The sequence below is a fragment of the Salmo salar genome, chromosome 22, assembly GCF_965601325.2.
Source record: "Salmo salar chromosome 22, fSalSal1, whole genome shotgun sequence".
Classification (NCBI taxonomy): domain Eukaryota; kingdom Metazoa; phylum Chordata; class Actinopteri; order Salmoniformes; family Salmonidae; genus Salmo; species Salmo salar.
The window spans coordinates 40200315-40225010 of record NC_138312.1 but is presented as its reverse complement, the minus strand read 5'-3'; the positions used below and the strand labels follow the sequence as shown (position 1 = coordinate 40225010).

At 40.8% G+C, this 24696-nt stretch overlaps 1 protein-coding gene across 10 annotated transcripts in view; it reads left to right on the top strand.

Annotated features, from left to right (window-relative positions):
- Window positions 1–255: 255 nt before the first annotated feature.
- The window catches only part of LOC106583535 (SLIT-ROBO Rho GTPase-activating protein 3), a 61201-nt gene continuing 36760 nt past the window's right edge, over window positions 256–24696 (top strand). For 3 of the 10 annotated variants that reach the window (XR_014382194.1, XR_006761284.2, XR_006761285.2), the window contains exons 1-2: window positions 256–735; window positions 20158–20353. Coding sequence is in view for 4 of the 10 variants with exons in the window: in XM_082967609.1 (XP_082823735.1) it covers window positions 669–735; window positions 20158–20353 (263 nt within the window). In the remaining 6 variants the exon portion in view is untranslated. The remainder of the gene's footprint in view (window positions 736–20157; window positions 20354–24696) is intronic. The other 7 variants (XR_006761287.2, XR_006761288.2, XM_082967609.1 and 4 more) reach the window with 3 other exon arrangements.

The window sequence follows — 24696 nt, the reverse complement described above, 5'->3', positions numbered from 1 at the left end:
CTTTCAATCTCATCATTTTGAAATCTGTCAACGTGTATCAGCAACACTGCTAAATATCTTTGTCAGATTCATGTGCATAACCACTGTAGTGTAATTACCCTCTCTGCATGTGTGTGTATGTGAGGGAGTGTGTCTGCATGCACGTGTACGTGAGGGAGTGTGTATGTGTGAGTGAGAGACTGAGAGTGTATGTGAGCGTGTGAAAGAGTGTGTGAGGGAAGGCGAGTGTGGGAGGAGTCTGAGATGACTTTAGCATCCAACTCTTCCTGGCTTGCTGCAGCAGACCGAGAACTTGCAGGAAAAAGGGCGGCTGGAAGACGCATTGGAAATCGCACGATGCAACACTTGCGCATACACCCTGCTTCAAGGCAGTGGTTATATTGAAACATATCATTTACTGAACATGCAGTAAATGCAGATTTTTTTTATTTTGTATTTTTACAGACATTCTAAAATGTTATGTTGACGAGGGGAGTTATCCTTATTTGTTTTGCAGTTCAAAATCGCATTGATCGCCTTGCAACCTCAAGTGCAATTTGGGACACTGAAGTTCTCTGAAACGCATGAAGCCCACCCTGCTTTACGCATCTGCCGAAGAGATTTGTAGGGTACGTTGTGGTGTCTTAAGGCGAAGTCTACAGGCTTCCATAATTAATACCTAAAGAATCATGTCATCTCATACGAGAGTCAAGAAGGACAAGGAGATTGTTGGGGATTACGAGACTCAAGTGAAAGGTTGGTACATAGAGATCCCATCAAATTACAAATGTCTATCTGTTGGTATTTGCTTGTGTTTTGACGGTTAGGTTAGACTAATTTATTAGCCTAAATGCATCTAGAGGGAGCAGCAGTAGCCAAGAGTAAACTTGCATAACTTGGAATTCGGGAGTGAACGACATTGATGTTATCAACAAGATGTTGTTTTTACTTCACCATAAATATAAGCATTTCTTTTACGCGCAATGGGCTGTTTTTTGTTGTCGTGTGAATTCCCATGGTCAAGAGGTCCCTGAAGCCAGATAAACATCTATTTTCATCAGATAACTCCAATTCAACATCATTTCAGTAAAAGCTCTGCACAATGCACCTTACGTATTTGCTAGGTGAGTAGGTCTAGTCTGCCCTACCAAACAAAAGAGACAACTGCATTTTATACATTAAATGCATGCTTTATCTTGTGGACAAATATCCTGCCTCCATTGTGTTGTGTATTGGAGAAAATGGGGGGTCATGTTTGCAGTAACTGCAAAAAGTTAAGGTGAAACCAAGGAAAAAGTCAGTAACTGTCATCACACACGTCAGTTACTTACTGCCTTTTACCTTGGTTTCACTGAGCTTTGTGCTGCTGTGTCTACGCTTGACCTTGGTATTATTTATTGTTCTTCGTTGATACAAGTATCAAACTATATGACAAGGACAGCCACATACAAATAAATATATTAACACAAGTTTACGTTAAAAACGTATTCCAGTGGGTGTGCCAAGCAAGAAGGCAGTAACTGCCGTCTAGGGACAAAGGTCATGTTAGAGGGCAGGGTCAATATGAATAAAAAATAACCTCATAGTAAGACAACAGACAACCACATCTCCAATGTTCTGCCTACAATTCATTTGGCTGGACAATAAAAAAAGTCATTTTTCTCAGTTTCACTCTATGAGCAGTTACTGCTCTTTTGCTTGGTAGGGCAGTAGTGCATGGACACTTTCCCACGGAATAGTGAAAATGCATAACCCCACATTATGCAGCAATAACATGGTCCACAATATGTGGGGAACTTTATCATTAATTTGTCCTTAACAAGGGAGAGAGATAGAAAGTGTGTTTGTGTGGCCCGTTTTTCCTTCATTTATAGAATGTAATAGATTACTTTCAGAGCCGAGGTCATCATTACACCAGCTGGTCTGTTGTAGTAGCCTAGTGTCTCAGAGACTAAAGGTCATGACCTCTGACCTGATCACAGCCTTCTCTGACCTATACAGTGGATCATCATCTTAATGCATGACCTGGTGAATCCCAAAGTAGCCCCTCGCCACTACCAACTCATTCTGAATGGCCTCCGTGTCACGTGTTGGTGACAACTCCTAGGGGTGACTTAAATAGAGTAACCTCGTATGAACCATCCTGATCACGCATGCTTACATTCTGTTTGCTACACAGATAGCAGAATGTAAGCTCGTGAGATCAGGGTGGTTCTATGGGGCTATCAATAGAGTGGCGAGGGTATTATTTAATAAACCCATCAACTTTTGGACACACTTGTGATGCAATTTATTTTCCACATTTAAATAATAATGAAATTCTAATTAACAAATCCCCCTTGCCATTTAACAAGAAGTAAACCTCGGTAACAGTTAAACATTCATTTGGGAGGTATTTCATTGGTTTTATGTATCAAGCCTCAAAATCAGGCACAAACAAACATACCTGTTGGGTGTCCAATCAAAAACATGTATTTTGACCAATGGGTAAAATAATATGTAAATTGTGTAGATAATCCTTTAAGAAAAACAATGGTCCAAAGCTCATGTCTCTATTACCCTTGTAGGATGTTTTACCCATGTAGGATGGCCAAAATTCGGGTGACTAAATCAATGGCCAGAGAAAAAGGTGGTCAAAAATAAAGACCATTGCAGAGCATTGTGTCAGCTAGGCTGGATGCTTTGCGAGAATGAAGGCTACCTAACAGGCTTACTTTCCTGTTGAATTCGTCATATTTCTTCTCGAATCCGCAGGATTTTAAACTATATAGAGGTCAAATATATATTGATTTTGAGACATGACATGTAGTATTTTCACATTTTAGTACACGCTTTTCATATTAATGCTAAATTCCTGTTCTTTTTCTATGATTTGTCACAAAAACAAGTGTATCTGTGTGAAATGTCAACAGAGCAAGGAGCACACCACAAGCATTTTATTTACAAAGCCTTTTACATTTATTTCAGCTCATGTTATGCTAATTTAGCTTTTTGCGACCGGCGGAAACAACTTTGAAGACGCCCACCACAACATGTAAAAACCTTATGTCGCTGCGAGAAAGCTGCATAATCATATGTTTTCCCGCACTTTGGGCAGACTGGGTGGACACCATAGCACATGTAATATAATTTGGCACACCTCTCAATTCTTTAGTATGAAATTGCGCAAACTCCAAACATATGTGTTGGGATAGCACTTTGCTCTGGAACCTGCATCCATGCTGGCTCGGTTGAAGTGGCTATCGAAGGGTCTAGTTAGCCAATACACCCTCGATTATTTTCACTCTCTAAGCTTTGGGACACTTGCGCATATTGCGGAGGTGAGTGTGAACACACAAATGGAGGGCCTACGGGAAGTGGGTGATTTGGGATTGAGCCACCATCTTTTCACTTCAGTGTCATTTCAGTAGAATTCATATGATATCCATCTATTCAAAGAAAAAGATGGGATGAGAAGAGATCTTTCAAAGATGTCTTGGGATGACAGTGACCAGGGATGGCCTTGTTAATCAGTAACATCCTATCATGTTAGGCCCCAGAGTAAGTTAATGCAACATAAAAAAAAATGTACACTCACAAATAGGAAACTGTTAGTGCTGGAACTATAGAGGGTCTGGCTGCGTAATCTCTCTACCAGCAAATAGCTCAGAAACACCATAAATAATATATGTTGTCAGCATAAATTATGGAACCATGAAAGGGTTTTATTGTCTGACTACTGCTGCTAAATATGTGAGTGCATCTCAAATGGCACTCTATATCCCTACATAATGCACTACTTTAGGGTGCCATTTGGGACTCCGCCTGTGACTGTAGAAGACCATCTATCTAATTTGTGGTCTCCTGAGTGGCGCAGCAGTCTAAGGCACTGCATCTCAGTGCTAGAGGTGTCACTACAGACCCTGGCTCGATTCCAGGCTGTATCACAACTGACCGTGATTGGGAGTCCCATAGGGCGGTGCATAATTGGCGCAGTGTCGTCCGGGTTGGGGTTTGGCCAGGGTAGGCCATCATTGTAAATAAGAATTTGTTCTTAACTGACTTGCCTGGTTAAATAAAAAAAGATCTAAAGTCAACCCAGCAGAGTTTAATATAGTGTAGCTAGCTGTAGATATCTCTACTGCACTCCTCTAAAGCTGATCGCTGCTCCAAGTTGATGCATTAAGAGGATGAAGGTTCAGTACACCCTCTTATTCATGTAAAAAGCCACTTATAGTACAGTGAGTGCATACATTTTTAGTAAGTGTATATGATCCCTATAATAATTGAACCTACAACCAACCTTGGCATTGCTATAGCCGTGCTCTTACCAACTGAGCCACACAGGATCACATATAGAATCCTCTACCCTCCAGCATGTTTATTGAAGAAGCTTGTGGAAGAACAGCTGAGCAGACAATATAGCACTCAAGACAATAATAGTCTAATGAAGTCCAGAATTACATAGTTTGATAGATGACACAATGGAAAGACCCTCTGTTAGAAATGTTTCTAACCAACAACAATCTACACACTTTTTCTCTGTCAATCTATCTTTTACTAAAGAAAGATATACATTGATCTTTTCTCTCCACCAAAGTGTGAGATGCTGTGTTAAGTAGATACCAGACACGTGTAGGGTATTATCACACTTGGATTGAAATATTGTTACTAATTTTAGACTGTACTTGCAGCAAACACTGAAATCCTTTTATCACCCCTTGTGGGGGCAGGGTATGACCGTAGTGCATCATGGACAATTTGAGCTGCTCTCGCTGCTTTTTAATGAGACATGGAGGTACACACTGTAGCATGTTGTGTAGTTTACTGAAGTCTTGGTTGACTCCGTGAGTGTGTGTTTGTACGCTCGTGCATGTGTGTGCGCATGCCTGCATTAATCAATGTCTGTGTACGTGTGTGTGCTTGTGGGTGTGAGAGGACGTCTCAGTTTCAGGAAAAGCTTGTAAGTTGACAGCTCATTTGCCAGGCTGTCTGGGATCAGTTCAGTTGGGTGTAAGAAGGGCTATAAGGGCTACACTCTGGCATCGGGGTCAAATAGTGCTGAGTAGGTAGCTGACTAAACAGAATTTACTGTAGTGCAGTCAGCTGTCAGCCCTCCATTTATAGACCTGCAGCAGATTTCTATACAATTATGTGTTCTTTCTTGGTAGCCTGGTCTCAGATCGGTTTGTGCTGTCTTGCCAACTCCTATGGTCAATGTCACGTCTCCAACATTGACCATAGGAGTTGGAAAGACAGATCTGGGACCAGGCTACTTTCTTTGGAGAATTTGTCTTCAACATTGTTGAAGGACCAACCGACAGAACGTTTCCATGATGAACAGTCAATGGCGCTATACCTGGCTATGTTGACATGTCATGACAGATGATGTCATTAGTTACCTTGTCATGACACTGGATGTTGTATGTATGGTATGTGGTCCAACCACTTATTAACAAGCCAGTCACTTCCTATGAATGATACGTCAACTGGTATGTGTCAGAATGAACCGAAACCAAGCGCCATTAATGGTGCAATGTGTAAATATACAGTATAGTACAGTACAGTGTGAATATACAGTATAGTACAGTGTGAATATACAGTATAGTACAGTACAGTGTGAATATACAGTATAGTACATTGTGAATATACAGTATAATACAGTACAGTGTGAATATACAGTATAATACAGTACAGTGTGAATGTACAGTACAGTGTGAATATATATAGTACAGTACAGTGTGAATATACAGTATAGTACAGTGTGAATATACAGTATAGTACAGTACAATGTGAATATACAGTATAGTACAGTACAGTGTGAATATACCGTAGTGATTACACAGTATAGTACAGTACAGTGTGATTATACAGTACAGTACAGTGTGAATATACAGTATAGTACAGTACATTGTGATTATATAGTACAGTACAGTGTGATTATACAGTACAGTACAGTGATTATACAGTATAGTACAGTGAGATTATACAGTATAGCACAGTACACTGTGATTATACAGTATAGCACAGTACACTGTGATTATACAGTATAGTAAAGCACAGTGTGAATATACAGTATAGTACAGTACAGTGTGATTATACAGTATAGTACAGTGTGAATATACAGTATAGTAGTGTGAATATACAGTATAGTACAGTACAGTGTGAATATACAGTATAGTACAGTGTGAATGTACAGTACAGTGTGAATGTACAGTGTAGTACAGTACAGTGATTATACAGTATAGTACAGTACAGTGTGATTATACAGTACAGTACAGTGTGATTATATAGTACAGTGTGATTATACAGTATAGTACAGTGATTACACAGTATAGCACAGTACTGTGTGATTATACAGTATAGTACAGTACAGTGTGAATACAGTATAGTACAGTACAGTGTGATTATACAGTATAGTACAGTGTGAATATACAGTATTGTACACTGTGAATATACAGTATAGTACAGTGTGAATATACAGTATAGTATAGTACAGTGTGAATATACAGTATAGTATAGTACAGTGTGAATATACAGTATAGTACAGTGTGAATATACAGTATAGTACAGTACAGTGTGAATATACAGTATAGTACAGTACAGTGCGAATATACAGTACAGCACAGTACAGTACAGTGATTATATGTAATGTACAGTGTGATTATACAGTATAGTACGGTGTTAATATACAGTATTGTACAGTGTGAATATACAGTATAGTACAGTACAGTGTGAATATACAGTATAGTACAGTGTGAATATACAGTATAGTACAGTACAGTGTGAATATACAGTATAGTACAGTGTGAATGTACAGTACAGTGTGAATGTGTGAATGTACAGTATAGTGTGAATATACAGTGTAGTACAGTACAGTGTGAATATACAGTGTAGTACAGTACAGTGTGAATATACAGTATGGTACAGTACAGTGTGAATATACAGTATAGTACAGTGTGAATATACAGTATAGTACAGTGTGATTATACAGTATAGTACAGTGTGAATATACAGTATAGTACAGTGTGAATATACCGTATAGTACAGTACAGTGGGAATGTACAGTACAGTGTGGATGTACAGTACAGTGTGAATATACACTGTAGTACAGTACAGTGTGAATATACAGTATAGTACAGTACAGTGTGATTATAGATTATACTACAGTACAGTGTGAATATACAGTGCAGTACAGTGTGAATATACAGTACAGTACAGTGTTAATGTACAGTACAGTGTGGATGTACAGTACAGTGTGAATATACACTGCAGTACAGTACAGTGTGAATATACAGTATAGTACAGTACAGTGTGAACATACAGTATAGTACAGTACAGTGTGAATATACAGTACAGTACAGTGTGATTATATAGTACAGTACAGTGTGAATATACAGTATAGTACAGTGTGAATATACAGTACAGTGATTATACAGTACAGTAGTGTGATTATACAGTATAGTACAGTGTGAATTACATTTACATTTACGTCATTTAGCAGAGGCTCTTATCCAGAGCGACTTACAAATATACAGTATAGTGTTAATATACAGTATAGTAAGTACAGTACAGTGTGAATATACAGTACAGTACAGTGTGAATGTACAGTACAGTACAGTGTGAATGTACAGTATAGTACAGTACAGTGATTATACAGTATAGCACAGTACAGTGTGATTATTCAGTATAGTACAGTAGTGTGCATATACAGTATAGTACAGTGTGAATATACAGTACAGTACATTGTGAATGTATAGTACAGTGTGAATGTATGTATAGTATAGTAGTGTGAATATACAGTATAGTACAGTACAGTGTGAATGTACAGTATAGTACAGTACAGTGTGATTATACAGTATAGTACAGTAGTGTGATTGTACAGTACAGTGTGCATATACAGTATAGTACAGTGTGAATATACAGTATAGTACAGTAGTGTGATTATACAGTATAGTACAGTGTGAATATATAGTACAGTACAGTGAGAATATACAGTATAGTACAGTACAGTGTGCATATACAGTATAGTACAGTGTGCATATACAGTATAGTACAGTGTGATTATACAGTATTGTACAGTACAGTGTGATTATGGAGCAGTTAAGGAGTTCAGACTGGAATAGACCACATTCCCTTGTTCTGTGCACTGATGTCTTTGCATGAGCGCATGTACAGTATATGGTATTTTGACAATACATTAATGTTTATGGAATTACTCAGCCTGCTTTCATATTAATTTCCAATTTTAGCTCTAGCTCACTATACTAGCCAGACTTGAGAAAACAGTTTTGAGTGTGTTGGAAATGGAACCCAGCTGCAGTCTGTTAGCTAACCTTGGTTTGCTTCCATACACATATTTGCCTGTATTCCAAAGAATCTCAGTCGACCAGCTCGACTCCAGTCACACGCCGTTAAACAAACCTCTGGATGTACTGCATGCAGCAAGGCACTGCCGTCTACCCTCAGTAGCACTATCTTCTAGTACCCCCCCACTCCTACTCAACTGAATGAGGGTTGTTAATTGACCTGGATCATGGGTCATTTCCATGCCTAGAGAATACTCCCTCTAATGTCATTAGACCCTTTTGGAGTCAATCCATTTAGGTCTTACGCTTAAATGCTTCATTTGGTTTGATCTAATTAGATGCATGCATACATTTCATAGATAGATAAGCACATAGAAACCATGGCAATTCAGGAAGCATTGGTGTTGTAGATCTGCCCTTACCGAAAGATCTTTCAGATTGGAGGATAAAGTAAGAGCAACACATTTTCCGACAAACTGCCTTGTTGGCGCCTTGGGTCGTAAAAATGACTGTGGTGTTGCAGCACGGTTGCGCAATATGTTAATAAGTAAAGGTACTTTACAGTAGTCTTGCCACAGAGGAAGACATTATTGCAGTTTTGTTTCCTTTGATCATTGTAGGAAGAAAAATGAAGAGGGTGTGTTTGTGTGTGTCTAGCTTGTGTTCCTCCTGTCTGTCTCCACCCCATAATACATGTATTGCAGTAGATCTGTATTCCATGACTGTCTGGGCCAGTTAACACCCTTCTGCTCATCAGTATTATTCATGATGGAAACATGCTATGACTTACACTGTCATGAGACATTATGGTTTAATTGGAATAATGTACCCTGGTCTTATATCTGTTTGAACTGCCTTGCCAATTCCTATGGTGTTTGACGTGACAATTACCATAGGAGTTGACAAGGGAGCACAAACAGACCTGGGATCAGGCTAGCAAAAATGCTACCCCCCCGTTCCCACCTATACTGCAGCCTGCCACCCACTCTGTGTGCTATGCTTTCACCCTCACCCCTCTCCCTTCTCCTCTCTCCTTCTGCACTTCTGGTTTTATGTCTGCTGCTATGGTAACATCAACAATCAATGCAAAAATCAGCAACAGATTAAGGCTGAATTGAGAGAGAGGAGTAGGTAACTGAGCTGCACTTCCTAACCTCCTGCCAAATGCATGACCACATTAAAGATACATATTTCCCCACAGACTCACAAATAATTTGAATTTGTGAATTCAACCAAAGAGTGTGTAAAGACATACAGTACTATAGTAATTACTGGTCACCCAAGACAAGCGTTCACAGGAAACGGCCTCACTGCCATGCTTTGTGCCAAATGATGTTGGAGTGTCAGTCTGTGTTAGGTGTCATGTGATCAGCCACGCATGGATAACAGTGGAGAGCGAGACAAGCCCAGAGAGAATGACACTGGCCCACAATGTAGGCTACCCCTCTGCCTGTTGGCTTATTTGCATATTCAAGCCTGTCTCAAAAGACGGCTTGAAATGTAGCCTACACGTTTTGTGCTTTTGTTGGAAGCAGTAACTCCCCATACGTATCTATAACTGGGCTAATAACTTGCTAACTAGCAAAGAACATCAACAAATGGGGTGGCAGGTAGCCTAGTGGTTAGAGCGTTGGGCCAGTAACCGAACGGTTGCTAGATTGAATCCCTAAGCTGCCAAGGTAAAAATCTGTCGTTCTGCCCCTGAACAAGGCAGTTAACCCACTGTTCCTAGACCGTCATTGTAAATAAGAATTTGTTCTTAACTGACATGCCTAGTTAAATAAAATGTGCACACTCTGTGCTCTTATCTGAACTGATCTGAAATGCGCATTCACTGAAAGACCGCTCATGGGCTACCCCTGCCAATAGAATTTTACTCTGTTGCTCTTTGGCTCTGCCTACAACAAAATCACAGACTCAATCTTGCAAAGTTAGATTTGTTTGTTGCATTGAAAAGGGGCTGATAAAATGTTGATTCGATCATAGAAAAAACGTTGATCTATGTAGTGCAAACTAATGGGGTGAACTCAGTGAAGTTAAATCTCTTATCTTCTGCTTCTTCTATGATATCATGGCAGTCCAGTGTACGATCGATCATGATCTGGCCAATTCTGTACTACCATGAAAAAAAAAATCTAAACCAAATAAATCCCTAACTTCTACCACACCCTCCCCCCCAAAAACCCTCCCCAACCCATTAAACTTCATCTATATCATGCTGAAACACTCCACCCTGTTCAGTATGTCAACCATTTCAACAGTAACACATGATACTCCCAATATCTCTTTTGCCATCTCCACAATAACCTTCAACCTGGCATTTCTGCTTTCCACAACCCGAGTCGTATTGATAACCTTACCAATACAAACTATGAAGTCAACTTTATTCATTATCAAAGTGTCCTTTGACACCACACATTCATGAGCACAAGATTTCTGAACAGGCCTCTTAACCCTGCCAGGACCATCAGAAGCACCATCCCCGACAGTAGGTCCACTTCTGTCCATGTAAGCTCCGTCAGTCCGCACTGTAGTTCTACCAATCTTTTTTACGGCCTCTGCATATGATACATCATGAATGGTGCTATGTCTCTGAGCCTCTCTAGCCTCTCTCTGTACATGGCATCCACCAAATGCTGCACGGTGTTCTACCCCACAGTTACAGCACTTAACCTTCACATTGCTTCCACATTCACCGTAATCATGTACCCCTCCACACTTGGCACATCTCTTATTTCCTTTACACTGAGCAGCCACATGTCCCATTCTTTGGCATTTAAAACACTGCAGTGCATATGGGACAAATTCTCTAACATTTAAACTAAGGAATCCTATCTGTACTTTTCCCGGCAAGACTTTCTCAAACCTCAGCATCACTGATAAGCTTTCACTTCTTTGACCCTCTTTCCTACTGATCAACCTTTTGGCCTCAATCACTCTGCCTTCCTTCACATTTTCTTTAATATCATCTATGGACATAGATATTGGGATTCCAGTGATGACTTCCCTTTTCTTTAATATCATCTATGGACATAGATATTGGGATTCCAGTGATGACTTCCCTTCAATCTTCCAATTAAGCGTTTCCATTTTCATAATCTTCTTTTGCTGAGCCCGGCTACTACACAATATTAATAATCTACCATTTCCAATGAACCAAGCTAATTTCACTTCACCTACCTCTTTCTCTACGGCATTAGTTAGTCGGACAAGTGAGGCCTTGTGGTCTCATCAAACACTATCACCACTTTCCACTCCAACACATCATTACTCTTGCTTCCTACCTTACCTTGCTTTCTTTACTAGACGCTCCACTGCTTTCAATATCATGATCTCTCTTCTTCCTATGTCTTTCCACAACCAACCATTCAGATCATTGACTCTCATCCTCCAGCTCCATATCATCAGAACTGACCCCCATATTGCTCTCATTCCAGCACAGCTGTTGCTTCACCAACTTTTTCTCCATTTCCTCCATTTTGTCCTCGCTACTCACCGCCATTTCCCATCACTGTGTTCGGTCTGTTAAAATGTGTCAGAACTTTGGCGCCAATCTCTTATGTGTCTCCGCAGCATGGCATTTCTTCTGCGTGGCAGTCCTGGAGGAAGTGGGCAGCCGTGCACGTGCACAGTTTAGTGGGAACATTGCTCTGCAGCAGGGTTATTACTAGCCAAAGCTATTTTCAAGATAAGCAGACCTCAGGTTTGTGTAGGAGTCTGGACAGGCAGCAGGGTTGGTTGGCGACCAGACAGAGGTCAAGATGTTGCAGCACAACAGCTGAGCCCCAGACAGACCGAACAGGACTAGCTACTACAGTAATTTTGGGAAGGAGAAAAGTGCATTACTGCATTACTGTATCTCTAAACAAATCTGCTACTCCCTATTTCAGGTTTTCCCAAACTCGGTGTTGGGGCCCCCGCTGAGTGCATGTTTTGTTTTTTTCCCTAACACTAAACAGCTGAATAAAATAATCAAAGCTTTATGATGATGAATTGGTGGGGGGGGAAATGCAACACTGGACTGACTTAATAAGTGTCTGCAATTATAGTAATGGATAGACCAATTCAGAGACACTGGTTACGGCCGTGGTGATAGAAATCACCTTCTATTTGGGAAAATACCTCCATAAATGTAAGCACATTAGCTACAGGACAAAATATCTGCTCTGTATATATGTACTGTACCTGCTGCACAAGCATCCACATTGCACACAAAAATACATGTAATTATATCCGTACGAATCCAACTGTGTGTGTGGTGAAACAACAGCTGTAAACATCCACCCTCTACTCAGCCCAGAGAACTGACTTGTCTTAAGCAACCAGAGGCTTTCTTTCTGTTTTTTTCTTCATATTTCATTCTGTTTTTAAACTTACCCTCAGGTTTCTGGGAGTAATTCATATTTGGGTTCAAATCCTTGTGAAACCCACCAGACCAGAGCTGCAGCCACTCAGCTTTTACTGATGAAAACAAACACTGTGGATCCGTTCCAAATGGCACCCTATAACCCACATAGTGCACTACTTTTGACCAGAGCCCTATGGGCCCTTGACCAGAGCCCTATGGGCCCTAGCATTTGACAGGCAGACAGGCTTTGTGCACTCATTAATGAAGTCTCACTGACTGTGCCATGGGCTTTGGAACATCTGAGTCATTTTGGCAAAACACATCAGCTACCAATTAGAGATGTTAGTCTGAACTCACCATTAAATAAAATAAACATTGCTTCAAACTACCGTGATGCCTGACTTGACTAAATCAGATCACATTTTGTTATTCTAAGGTAGAAACATCAAGCCCTACATTACATTACATTACATACATACCTGTACGTACCTGTATTCCTGCAGGCTTGAAGAAAAGTCAGTGCTCCCAAATTACAGGTATTTATTCTAGAGGTCGACCGATTAATCGGAATGGCCGACTAATTAGGGCCGATTTCACGTTTTCATAACAATCGGTATTTTTGGCCACCGATTTGCCTATTTATTTATATGATTTTTTTTAGATATTTTTTATTATTATATATATATTTTTTGACCTTTTTATTTAACTAGGCAAGTCAGTTAAGAACACACTCTTATTTTCAATGACGGCCTAGGAACGGTGGGTTAACTGCCTTGTTCATGGGCAGAACAACAGATTTTTACCTTGTCAGCTTGGGGATGCAAACTTATGGTTAACTAGTCCAACACTCTAACCACCTGCTTTACGTTGCACTCCACGAGGAGCCTGCCTGTTACGCGAATGCAGTAAGAAGCCAAGGTAAGTTGGTAGCTAGCATTAAACTTATCTTATAAAAAAACAATCAATCAATCAATCATAATCACTAGTTAACTACACATGGTTGATGAAATTACTAGTTTATCTAGCCAGTCCTGCGTTGCATATAATCGATGGGGTGCGCATTCGCGAAAAAGGACTGTCTTTGCTCTGACGTGTACCAAACCATAAACATCAATGCCTTTCTTAAAATCAATACACAAGTATATATTTTTAAACCTGCATATTTAGTTAATATTGCCTGCTAACATGAATTTCTTTTAACTAGGGAAAATGTGTCACTTCGCTTGCAAACAGCGTCAGGGTATATGCAGCAGTTTGGGCCGCCTGGCTCGTTGCGAACTGTGAAGACTATTTCTTCCTAACAAAGACAGCCAACTTCGCCAAACTGGGAATGATTTAACAAAAGCGCATTTGCAAAAAAAAGCACAATCGTTGCACGACTGTACCTAACCATAAACATCAATGCCTTTCTTAAAATCAATACACAGAAGTATATATTTTTAAACCTGCGTATTTAGCTAAAAGAAATCCAGGTTAGCAGGCAATATTAACCAGGTGAAATTGTGTCAGTTCTCTTGCGTTCCTTTGCACGCAGAATCAGGGTATATGCAACAGTTTGGGCCGCCTGGCTCGTTGCGAATTAATTTGCCCGAATTGTACCTAATTATGACATAACATTGGAGGTTGTGCAATGTAACAGGAACATTTAGACTTATGGATGCCACCCGTTAGGTAAAATACGGAACGGTTCTGTATTTCACTGAAAGAATAAACGTGATAGTTTCCGGATTCGACCATATTAATGACCTAAGGCTCGTATTTCTGTGTGTTATTATGTTATAATTAAGTCTATGATTTGATAGAGCAGTCTGACTGAGCGGTGGTAGGCACCAGCAGGCTCGTAAGCGTTCCTTCAAAATAGCACTTTCGTGCGTTTGCCAGCAGCCCTTCGCAATGCATTGCGCTGTTTATGACTTCGAGCCTATCAACTCCCAAGATGAGGCTGGTGTAACCGATGTGAAATGGCTAGCTAGTTAGCCGGGTGCGCGCTAATAGCGTTTCAAACGTCACTCACTCTGAGACTTGGAGTAGTTGTTTCCCCTTGCTCTGCATGGGTAACGCTGCTTCGAGGGTGGCTGTTGCCGATGTGTTCCTGGTTCGAGCTCAGGTAGGAGCGAGGAGAGGGACGGAAGCTATAATGTTACACTGGCAATACTAAAGTGCCTATAAGAACATCCAATAGTCAAAGGTATATGAAATACAAATTGTATAGAGAGAAATCGTCCTATAATAACTACAACTTAAAACTTCTTACCTGGGAATATTGAAGACTCGTGTTAAAAGGAACCACCAGCTTTCATATGTTCTCATGTTCTGAGCAAGGAACTTAAACGTTAGCTTTTTTACATGGCACTTAATGCACTTATACTTTCTTCTCCAACACTTTGTTTTTGCATTATTTAAACCAAATTGAACATGTTTCATTATTTATTTGAGGCTAAATTGATTTTATTGATGTATTATATTAACTTAAACTAAGTTTTCATTCAGTATTGTTGTAATTGTCATTATTACAAATAAATAATAAATAAAAAATCGGCTGATTAATCGGTATCGGCTTTTTGGCCATCCAATAATCGGTATCGGTATTGGCGTTGAAAAATCATAATCGGTCGCCCTCTAATTTATTCACATTTCCTACAATAATGCAGCTGTTAGGGCCTTATGGTTGTATTTATTTATTTAACCTGTATTTAACTAAGTCAGTTAAGAACAAATTCTTATTTACAATGACGGCCTACCAAAAGGCAAAAGGCCTCCTGTGGGGACGGGGGCCAGGGATATATATAAAAAAAAAAAATACAATATAAATAAATACAATATAAATATAGGATAAAACACACATCACAACAAGAGAGACACAACACTACATAATGAGAGACCTAAGACAACAACATAACAAGGCAGCAACACGTGACAACACAGCATGGTAGGAACACAACATGGTAGAAACACAACATGGTAGCAACACAACATGGTAGCAGCACAAAACATGGTACGAACATTATTGGGCAAAGTCAACAGCACAAAGGTCAAGAAGGTAGAGACAACAATACGTCATACAAAGCAGCCACAATTGTCAGTAAGAGTGTCCATGATTGAGTATTTGAATGAAGAGATTGAGTTAAAACTGTCCAGTTTGAGTGTTTGTTGCAGCTCGTTTCAGTCGCTAGCTGCAGCGAAGTGAAAAGAGGAGCTACCCAGGGATGTGTGTGCTTTGGGGACCTTTAACAGAATGTGACTTGGCAGAACAGGTGTTGTATGTTGAGAATGAGGGCTGCAGTAGATATCTCAGATGGGGGGAGTGAGGCCTAAGAGGGTTTTATAAATAAGCATCAACCAGTGGGTCTTGTAGAATAGTATTTTGCTGTGTTATACATTTACAATTTACATTTTAGTAACATTTAGCAGACGCTCTTATCCCGAGCGACTTACAGTTAGTGCATGTAGTGTGGTTCATGTGTGTGTTTCACAGTTCTCACCTGTGCATTGATTCTGTATGTGTTTTTAGGGCTGTACTGCAACTCTGTATAGGCCTGCAGCATCCAGAGAATAGTGCCCATCAAGTGTACCCTCCTTCCATAGCCTTTACTGTTCTATACATAACTAGAGCTAGGGCTCTAGGAAGGGAAACATCATGAGGCTATTATCTTTATCACACTGATCACATTATAATATCAACCAGTCATTTGATCTTCACATGGACTACATCCCAAATGGCACCCTATGGTCCATAGTGCACTACTTTTGACCAGAGCCCTATGTAGGGAATAGGATGCCATTTGGGATGTACACACAGATTACATGATTTGATTTTTCCACTAATTTATCAGAAACTACCCCCAAAACAGATAAATAGTTGACAGGTAGGGAAAGTATTACCCCCAAAACAGATAAATATTTGATAGGTAGGGAAAGTATTACCCCAAAAACAGATGAATAGTTGATAGGTAGGGAAAGTATTACCCCAAAAACAGATAAATAGTTGATAGGTAGGGAAAGTATTACGGCTACATAATAAGGAAAAAGCATGCTGTTTGATACTCTATTTTCACATAGTAGGGTTGCGAGGCTGCCTGACACTTTATTACTGCTCCTTTCAGCAGCAGATACAGACTATTAATTGTCTATTGAGAGACTCTGTCCCTTTTTCCTATTTAATGCAGTACCTTTGAGCAGAGCCCTGGTCAAAAGTAATGCACTACATAAGGAAAAGGGTGCCATTTGAGACACAGCCACAGAAAGTTGCCCTTGTCCCAACCCATGACTGTATATATGAATGGACAAAGCCATCAATCATGTGACACCATTCATTCCTATGTGAAGACTTAATAGCGCATTGAAGCCAAATCAAGTTGATTAAGATGGCATCTAATGGACACATAACATGCGCAGTTTGAACTACTCTAGGAAGTGTCTCATTGAGTACCTCAAGTTGAAGGCTGACCGGGGTACTGCAGGCTGCCATTAGTAACTAAATGATCCTTACAACTCCTTCGGTTCAAGGACATTCATCTGGTGTATTAGAACCAATTATTGGTACAATAATTCTTTTTTTTCTTCTTTTTTTTATACACAAAGATGTTTCCATTCACTATAATGGGGGATCCTGTTTTCTGCTAACAATGCCTGAAGTACCGTGGTCGGCCTTACACTTCCGTGGCTTCAATGAGAGGGGGCAGTCATTCTCCCCTGGTCCTAGCCCAATATGCTAATAAATAGAAGGGCTGCTGGGTGGGAACAGAACACAGAACATACTGGAACACAGAAGAGGAACTCTGGCCAGGCCAGTGGAGATGCCTCCAGGGTCCTGTATCCAGGCAACTAGGCAGCCATGGAGACCATGTGGATACATTTCCAACAAGGCGGCTGAGAGAGTGAGGGCACACACTTTTGCTCTCACACACACACACACACACACACACACTTGCTATTTTAATTCTGCTTTATTCATCAATACAGAAACGCCATTGAGAAGTAAACAAAAGTGCCTTTCATATGCAGGGAGCAGAAGAATCTGGTTCATTGATATATTTCTACAGACTTCCTGTCTGTTTGCTGAGTAGTGCATGATGAGAAAAAGGCTGCCAAGCTGGAGACTTGGAGTGGCTCAGTCATGAGCTCCATATTTTTGGACAGGTTCTGTTAAGGGAATCAAGAGAAAAGCTCACCACCACTTTATGATGGGAATACTGCTTTGGACCATCTCTTCAGAATCTAAAATGTAGAATACAGATTTTCTTGTTTTTGTTTTGTTTTACAGTATTAGTTGGATGATGTGTGGATATGATTTTACAGAGCTGCGTGTGTGTAAGAGTGTGTGTGTATGCATGTGCGTCTTTGTCTATCTGTCTGTGTCCACATGCATATGTGTGTGCATCTTTGTGTGTCTGTTTGAGTGTGTGTTTGACTGCTCATAGCTGCAGTAGCAGCCTACATGTGAGATGCATGTCTGCTGATTTAGGCAGACAGGATGGAGAATAGAATGTAGGTCAGGCCTCTGAGATCTACACATTGTGCTGCGAGGGACCACAAAAAAAAGAGTTTGTCATTGTCATGGATCCCTCTGGAACTTTCATTGCGCACACCTGGCCCCTATTCCCGATGATTGTATTTGTATATATGTGCCCTTTGTTCACCATGGTGCTGTCGATTATTGTTACAATGTCCGTTGGTGCGTGTGAGTACCTGTGCTGTGCGTTTTGGTTTTCGTGCCCTTGTGGATTACGCAGATGATTACGGGTCTCGTCCCGTGGGTTAATCATTGTGTTATTTATTCGAGGTACTCCTCGCTCTTTTGTTTGGGTTTCAACCCTGTGTTTTTGTTAAGTGTTTGTTTGGTCTTCGTCCCCGTGCCCTTACCCGGCACGCCGTAATTTGGGGTATAATAAAAAAAACGTATTACACATTCCTGCGCCTGTCTCAATAATATCATATTTGAGAACTGATTATCACCAAAACAATAGCTTGAATGTCAGGGAGAATCAAAATCCCCCAAATGATGCATTCAGGAGTATTTTTGTCATGGCATGGGGCCCCAATTGATTTTGTTATAATGTTTGAGTCACTCAGATAGCATAAGTCATGGCAAGATGTGTATAATTGCAGGAAATTTGCTTTAAAACCGCACACTGTTCTCTCAGCCACATGGCAAAATGTGTAGAATATATAGACCTGAGAATGTAAAAACCGTTGCAGTCTCACATCGCCATTAAAAATATTAATATATTTAAGCAGCATATATAGGTCAAACTCCTACAATACACTATAATATGTTTGAAGAAGTTACCAAGAGGAATATTAATACATTTTTGTATAGTAACCATGGTTATGTAGTTACTGAACGCCTGTATCTCCAAAGCTCTGGTGTAAGCATAGCCACACCAGTGCCACAGTGACTTACAATCGCTTGAGTCCTATTAGGTGTGTGATCAATCTGGGCTGACAGTGTGAGGTGATGCTGATATAGTCTGCTCTCTTGCTTTCTCTCTCTGCTGGCTGCAGGCTCACAATCCTGCTCTGGCCTGAGCTGGCCAGCAACTTGGGTACAGTATTCTACAGCAATCATGGCGAGCCCAGCCCAAAACAGCATAGGACGTGACACCCCAGCCGGAAGCATAGAACAATCGCCATTCGCGGAGGACCACAAGATCAAACACACAAACAAACAAACACAGACACAGACACACGCATTCCCCATCTAGGTCTAAAAAGGGCCTAAAATGGCCACTTTCATAATTTTTTATAGTTTGTGATACAAATGTAAAAAGCATGTCAAACATCCTTCCTACCAATGAAGTTTCTATGTGAGAATTACCAGAACAATCTAAGATCCCAAAAATAATTTGGGGCTACGCTGGCATGGAATCGCCCATATTTGATATTAGCATTCAAAAGTATGGATTTGACTTTTTAAATTTTTCTAAGGTATTATCTTAGTTGTACTGGGAAACTTTATGTAAAGTGACATTTTATATCATTATGTGAATGTGTCTAAATAAAATACCATAGACATTAGGTAAGGGATAAATTGTAACATGCGTTACAACTGACCCACAATTACTAATTTGAGTCTAATCTGAGTCTTGAGAAAATACAACAATAATTATTTTCATCAGCTATACCAATCAAAATACCTCTTCTTACTGATTAAAACGATATATGATTAGATATAGTAAATGGGGAATGTTCTATAGGTCAATAAAAAAAAGAGGTGGCAAGAATATTCACTTTAGGCCTCGAAAAACTAAAACAACAAATAATTGATGGGTACTCCTACGCTAAAACTTCTCAGATATGTAGAGACACTAACCAAGCATTAGCAAATTGAATAACAACTTTCTATGTGGTTTTTAATTTGAGTTATTTGGGTATTACTACTGACCCTGTGTTACTTTTAGCCCTGGTCTCCCCTACCATTATTTTTGTGAATAAAATAAATATTTTTTTGCACCTTATCATTTACCTCCTGCATGCCTGCCCTTACGACCTTTTCACACTGCCCCTCTTTGAATCTGTCCTTTCCTCCTTTCTAATTGGCAGAGATCCGTAACCAATTGGTGGAGCAGTTCCGTTGTCTTGAACAGCAGTCGGAATCCCGGCTACAGCTGCTGCAGGACCTGCAGGACTTCTTCCGCCGCAAGGCCGAGCTGCAGCTGGAGTACTCTAGAGGCCTGGACAAACTGGCTGAGCGCTTCTCCGCCAAGATACGCTCCTCCAGGGAACACCAGCACTTTAAGTGGGTACTGTCGAGTGTGTGTATGCGTGTAGGCTACTCTCTGTCTGGTAACCCTGTAATCGTGTTATTGATGTATATTAGGACTGTATGATGAACAGGAATTATATATTTTATACTGATAGAAAGGGAGGTGTGTGTACTGTCTGTCTGGAAATCCTATCTTCTTGTATTAGTCTAGAGAGAGGGAGAGAGAGGAGAACAGAATGGCCAAGAAAGCTTGTGGCTTCAGACCACTAGAAACTACTGTGCCTTTCCCATCTAGGTCAAACTCATTATTTTCTCCTTCTCTTTTTATGTGTCTTGATGTCATCCCCTGCTCATTTACACACATTCCCTTACTATAACACACAGTATCATATGGGCAATTCTAACAATGACGATTTGTGCGGTTGGTGCAGTCATTCTGTTACCAAACTTTGTATCTGCACTGTTCTTAAAGCAAAGTCTTTTTTGCAAAATGTTCTCTGTACATTGTTAGAAGTAGTCCTTGTGCTTAGAATTGTATGGTTTGTTAGTCTATGAAATCAATGGATTTTGTTCGGCATATATTTTGAAGTGAAAAATCAGAGTCTCGGTGTAATTCCGTTACAATGAAAAACAATGGAAAAACGCAGTGGAACTGGCTTCGAGGTCCAGAGTTGAGTTTTAGGGCTATATAGTTTCAAACTTCATTTTTATTGTTACGTGCACAAGTACTGGGAAAAGCTTTTCTTGCTTGCTCTTTCCCAACAATGTAGTAATCCAATTCAGCAGTACTCAAAAATGCATATAAAAAAGGTCAAAAACACACGAGAAATAGAAATAAGGAGAGCACAAGAACGTAGGTCAGCTACAGTTGAAGTCGGAAGTTTACATACACTTATGTTGGAGTCATTAAAACTCGTTTTTCAACCACTCCACAAATTTCTTGTTAACAAATTATAGTTTTGGCAAGTCGGTTAGGACATCTACTTTGTGCATGACACAAGTAATTGTTCCAACAATTGTTTACAGACAGATTATTTCACGTATAATTCACTATATCACAATTCCAGTGGGTCAGAAGTTTACATACACGAAGTTGACTGTGCCTTTTAACAGCTTAGAAAATTGCAGGAAATGATGTCATCGCTTTAGTAGCTTCTGATATGCTAATTGACATCATTTGAGTCAATTGGAGGTGTACCTGTGGATGTATTTCAAGGCCTACCTTCAAACTCAGTGTGTCTTTGCTTGACATCATGGGAAAATCAAAAGAAATCAGCCAAGACCTCAGAAAAAAATTGTAGACCTCCACAAGTCTGGTTCATCCTTGGGAGCAATTTCCAAACGCCTGAAGGTACCACATTCATCTGTACAAACAATAGTATGCAAGTATAAACACCATGGGACCACGTAACCGTCATACCGCTCAGGAAGGAGACGCGTTCTCTCTCCTAGAGATAACGTACTTTGGTGTGAAAAGTGCAAATCAATCCCAGAACAACAGCAAAGGACCTTGTGAAGATGCTGGAGGAAACAGGTACAAAGTATGTATATCCACAGTTAAACGAGTCCAATATCGATATTAACCTGAAAGGCCACTCGGCAAGGAAGAAGCCACTGCTCCAAAACCGCCATAAAAAAGCCAGGCTAAGGTTTGCAACTGCACACAGGGACAAAATCATACTTTTTGGAGAAATGTCCTCTGGTCTGATGAAACAAAAATAGAACTCTTTGGCCATAATGACCATCGTTATGTTTGGAGGAAAAATGGGGAGGCTTGCAAAACGAAGAACACAATCCCAAACGTGAAGCATGGGGGTGGCAGCATCATGTTGAGGGACTGCAGGAGGGAATGGTGCACTTCACAAATGGCATCATGAGGAAGGAAAATGAGGTAGATATATTGAAGCATTATCTCAAGACATCAGTCAGGAAATTAAAGCTTGGTCACAAATGGACAATGACCCCAAGCATACTTCCAAAGTTTTGGCAAAATGGCTTAAGGACAGCAAAGTCAAGTTATTGGACTGGCCATCACAAAGCCCTGACCTCAATCCCATAGAAAATGTGTGGGCAGAACTGAAAAAGTGTGTGCGAGCAAGGAGGCCTACAAACCTGACTCGGTTACACCAGCTCTGTCAGGAGGAATGGACCAAATTTCACCCAACTTATTGTGGGAAGCTTGTGTAAACGTCTGACACACTTGGAATGTGATGAAAGAAAGTAAATCATTCTCTCTACTATTATTCTGACATTTCACATTCTTAAAATAAAATGGTGATCCTAACTGATCTAAGACAAGGAATGTTTACTAGGATTAAATGTCAGGAATTGTGAAAAACTGATTTTAAATGTATTTGGCTAAGGTGTATGTAAACTTCCGACTTCAACTGTATATACAGAGTCAGTTCCAGGGTCAGTGCCAATACCATATTTACAATGTGTACTGATACTGGAGTGGAAGGGTTAGATATGTAAGGGGGTAAGGTGAAGTGCGGTCCCGTGTGGCTCAGTTGGTAGAGCATGGTGTTTGCAACGCCAGGGTTGTGGGTTCGATTCCCACGGGGGACCAGTACAAAAATAATTATAATAATGTATGAAATGTATGCGTTCACTACTGTAAGTTGCTCTGGATAAGAGTGTCTCCTAAATGACCAAAATGTAAATGTAAAAAATGTGACTGGATATATGATAAACAAACTAGAAGCAGTGTATTGTGTGTGTACGTGTGCAGAGTCAGTGTAATAATACAAATCTAATAGAAGGGTCAGCTCAGATTGTCCATGTAGCTATTTAACAGTCTTATGGCTTGGGGATAGAAGCTGTTACGGAGCCTGTTGGTGTCAGACGTGTTGCTCCAGTACTGCTTGAAGCGGAGAATAGTCTTTGGCTTGGGTGGCATGAGTCTTTAACAATTTTCTGGGCTTTCCTCTGTCACCGTCTGATAAAGAGGTCCTGGATGGCAAGGAGCTCTGATATATTGGGCTGCCTGCACCACCCTCTGTAGTGCCATGCGATCGAGGGCAGTGCGGTTGCCCTACCAAGCAGTGATGCAGCCAGTCAAGATGCTATCAACAGTGCAGCTGTAGAACCATTTGAGGGCCCATGATAAATATTTTCATGACTGTTTGTGTGTGTGTGGACCATTTTCAGTCCTTGGTGATGTATTTGGACACCAAGGAACTTGAAGCGCTCGACCCGCTCCACTGCAGACCCCCCCACATTGACTGGTGGGGGCAGAGCATTTGGGAGCAGTTATTTAAAAAACATCCTATGTGTGTGTGTCAGCTCTGGAAGAAAGAATCTTAACATTACAGCGGTAAAAGCGAGGTGGGGTACATCATAGGGGGAAAAATGTGGGTATACACCAGCCACTGTGACCAAAAAGTGCATTTCCCACCTTGGCCGTGCATGGCCACACAGTCGTGGGTGAACCGGGAGTACAGGACGGGACTAAGCACACACCCCTGTGGGGCCCCCGTGTTGAGGGTCAGCGTGGCGGAGTACCCAGTTGCAGAGGGAGGTGTTTAGTCCCAGGATCCTTAGCTTGGTGATGAGATTGGAGGGGACTTTGATGTTGAACGCTGAGCTGAAGTGAATGAATAGCATCACAGATGTACAGTATTCCTCTTATCTATGTGGGTGATGGCAGTGTGGAGTGCAGTTGAGATTGCTTCATCTATGGGTCTGTCGCAGTGATGATGGACTTGATGTGTGCCATAACCAGCCTGTCAAAGCACTTCATGATTACAGATGTGAGTGCTACAGGGTGGTAGTCATTGTGGAAGGTAGCCTTGGAGTTTTTGGGAACAGGAATGATGGTAGTCAGCTTGAGACGTGGGAATTGCAGGCTGGGACAAGGAGAGTTTGAAAATTACCGTGAATATGCATGCCAGCTGTTCTGCGCATCCTCTTAGAATGCGCCTTGGAATACCACACGGCCCCATGGCCTTATGAGTGTTGACCGGATTAAAAACCTTTCTCACGTCGGCCTCGGAGAGTGAGATCACCCAGTCCGCTGGGTCAGCAAGGAACCTCATAGATGGCTCAGTGTTGTTTTTGTCAAAACGTGCATAAAATGCATTGAGTTCGCCTGGTAAAGAGGCATCGTTGGGCAGATCACAGCTGGGTCTTCCTTTGTATTCCATAATGGACTGCCACATGCGATGGGCGTCGGAGCCTGTTTAATAGGATTCCACCTTGTTCCTTTATTGTCTTTTTGCTTGTTTGATGGCTCTGCGGAGGTCGTAGCGGGACTTCTTGTACTTGGGTGTGTCCTCAGCCATAGCCTCAAGGTTGGCTGCGATAGCCCTGTGTGCTGTAGCCCTGTCCTTTAGCTTAGCGCTAACCTCTGTGTTAATCCAGGGCTTATGATTGTG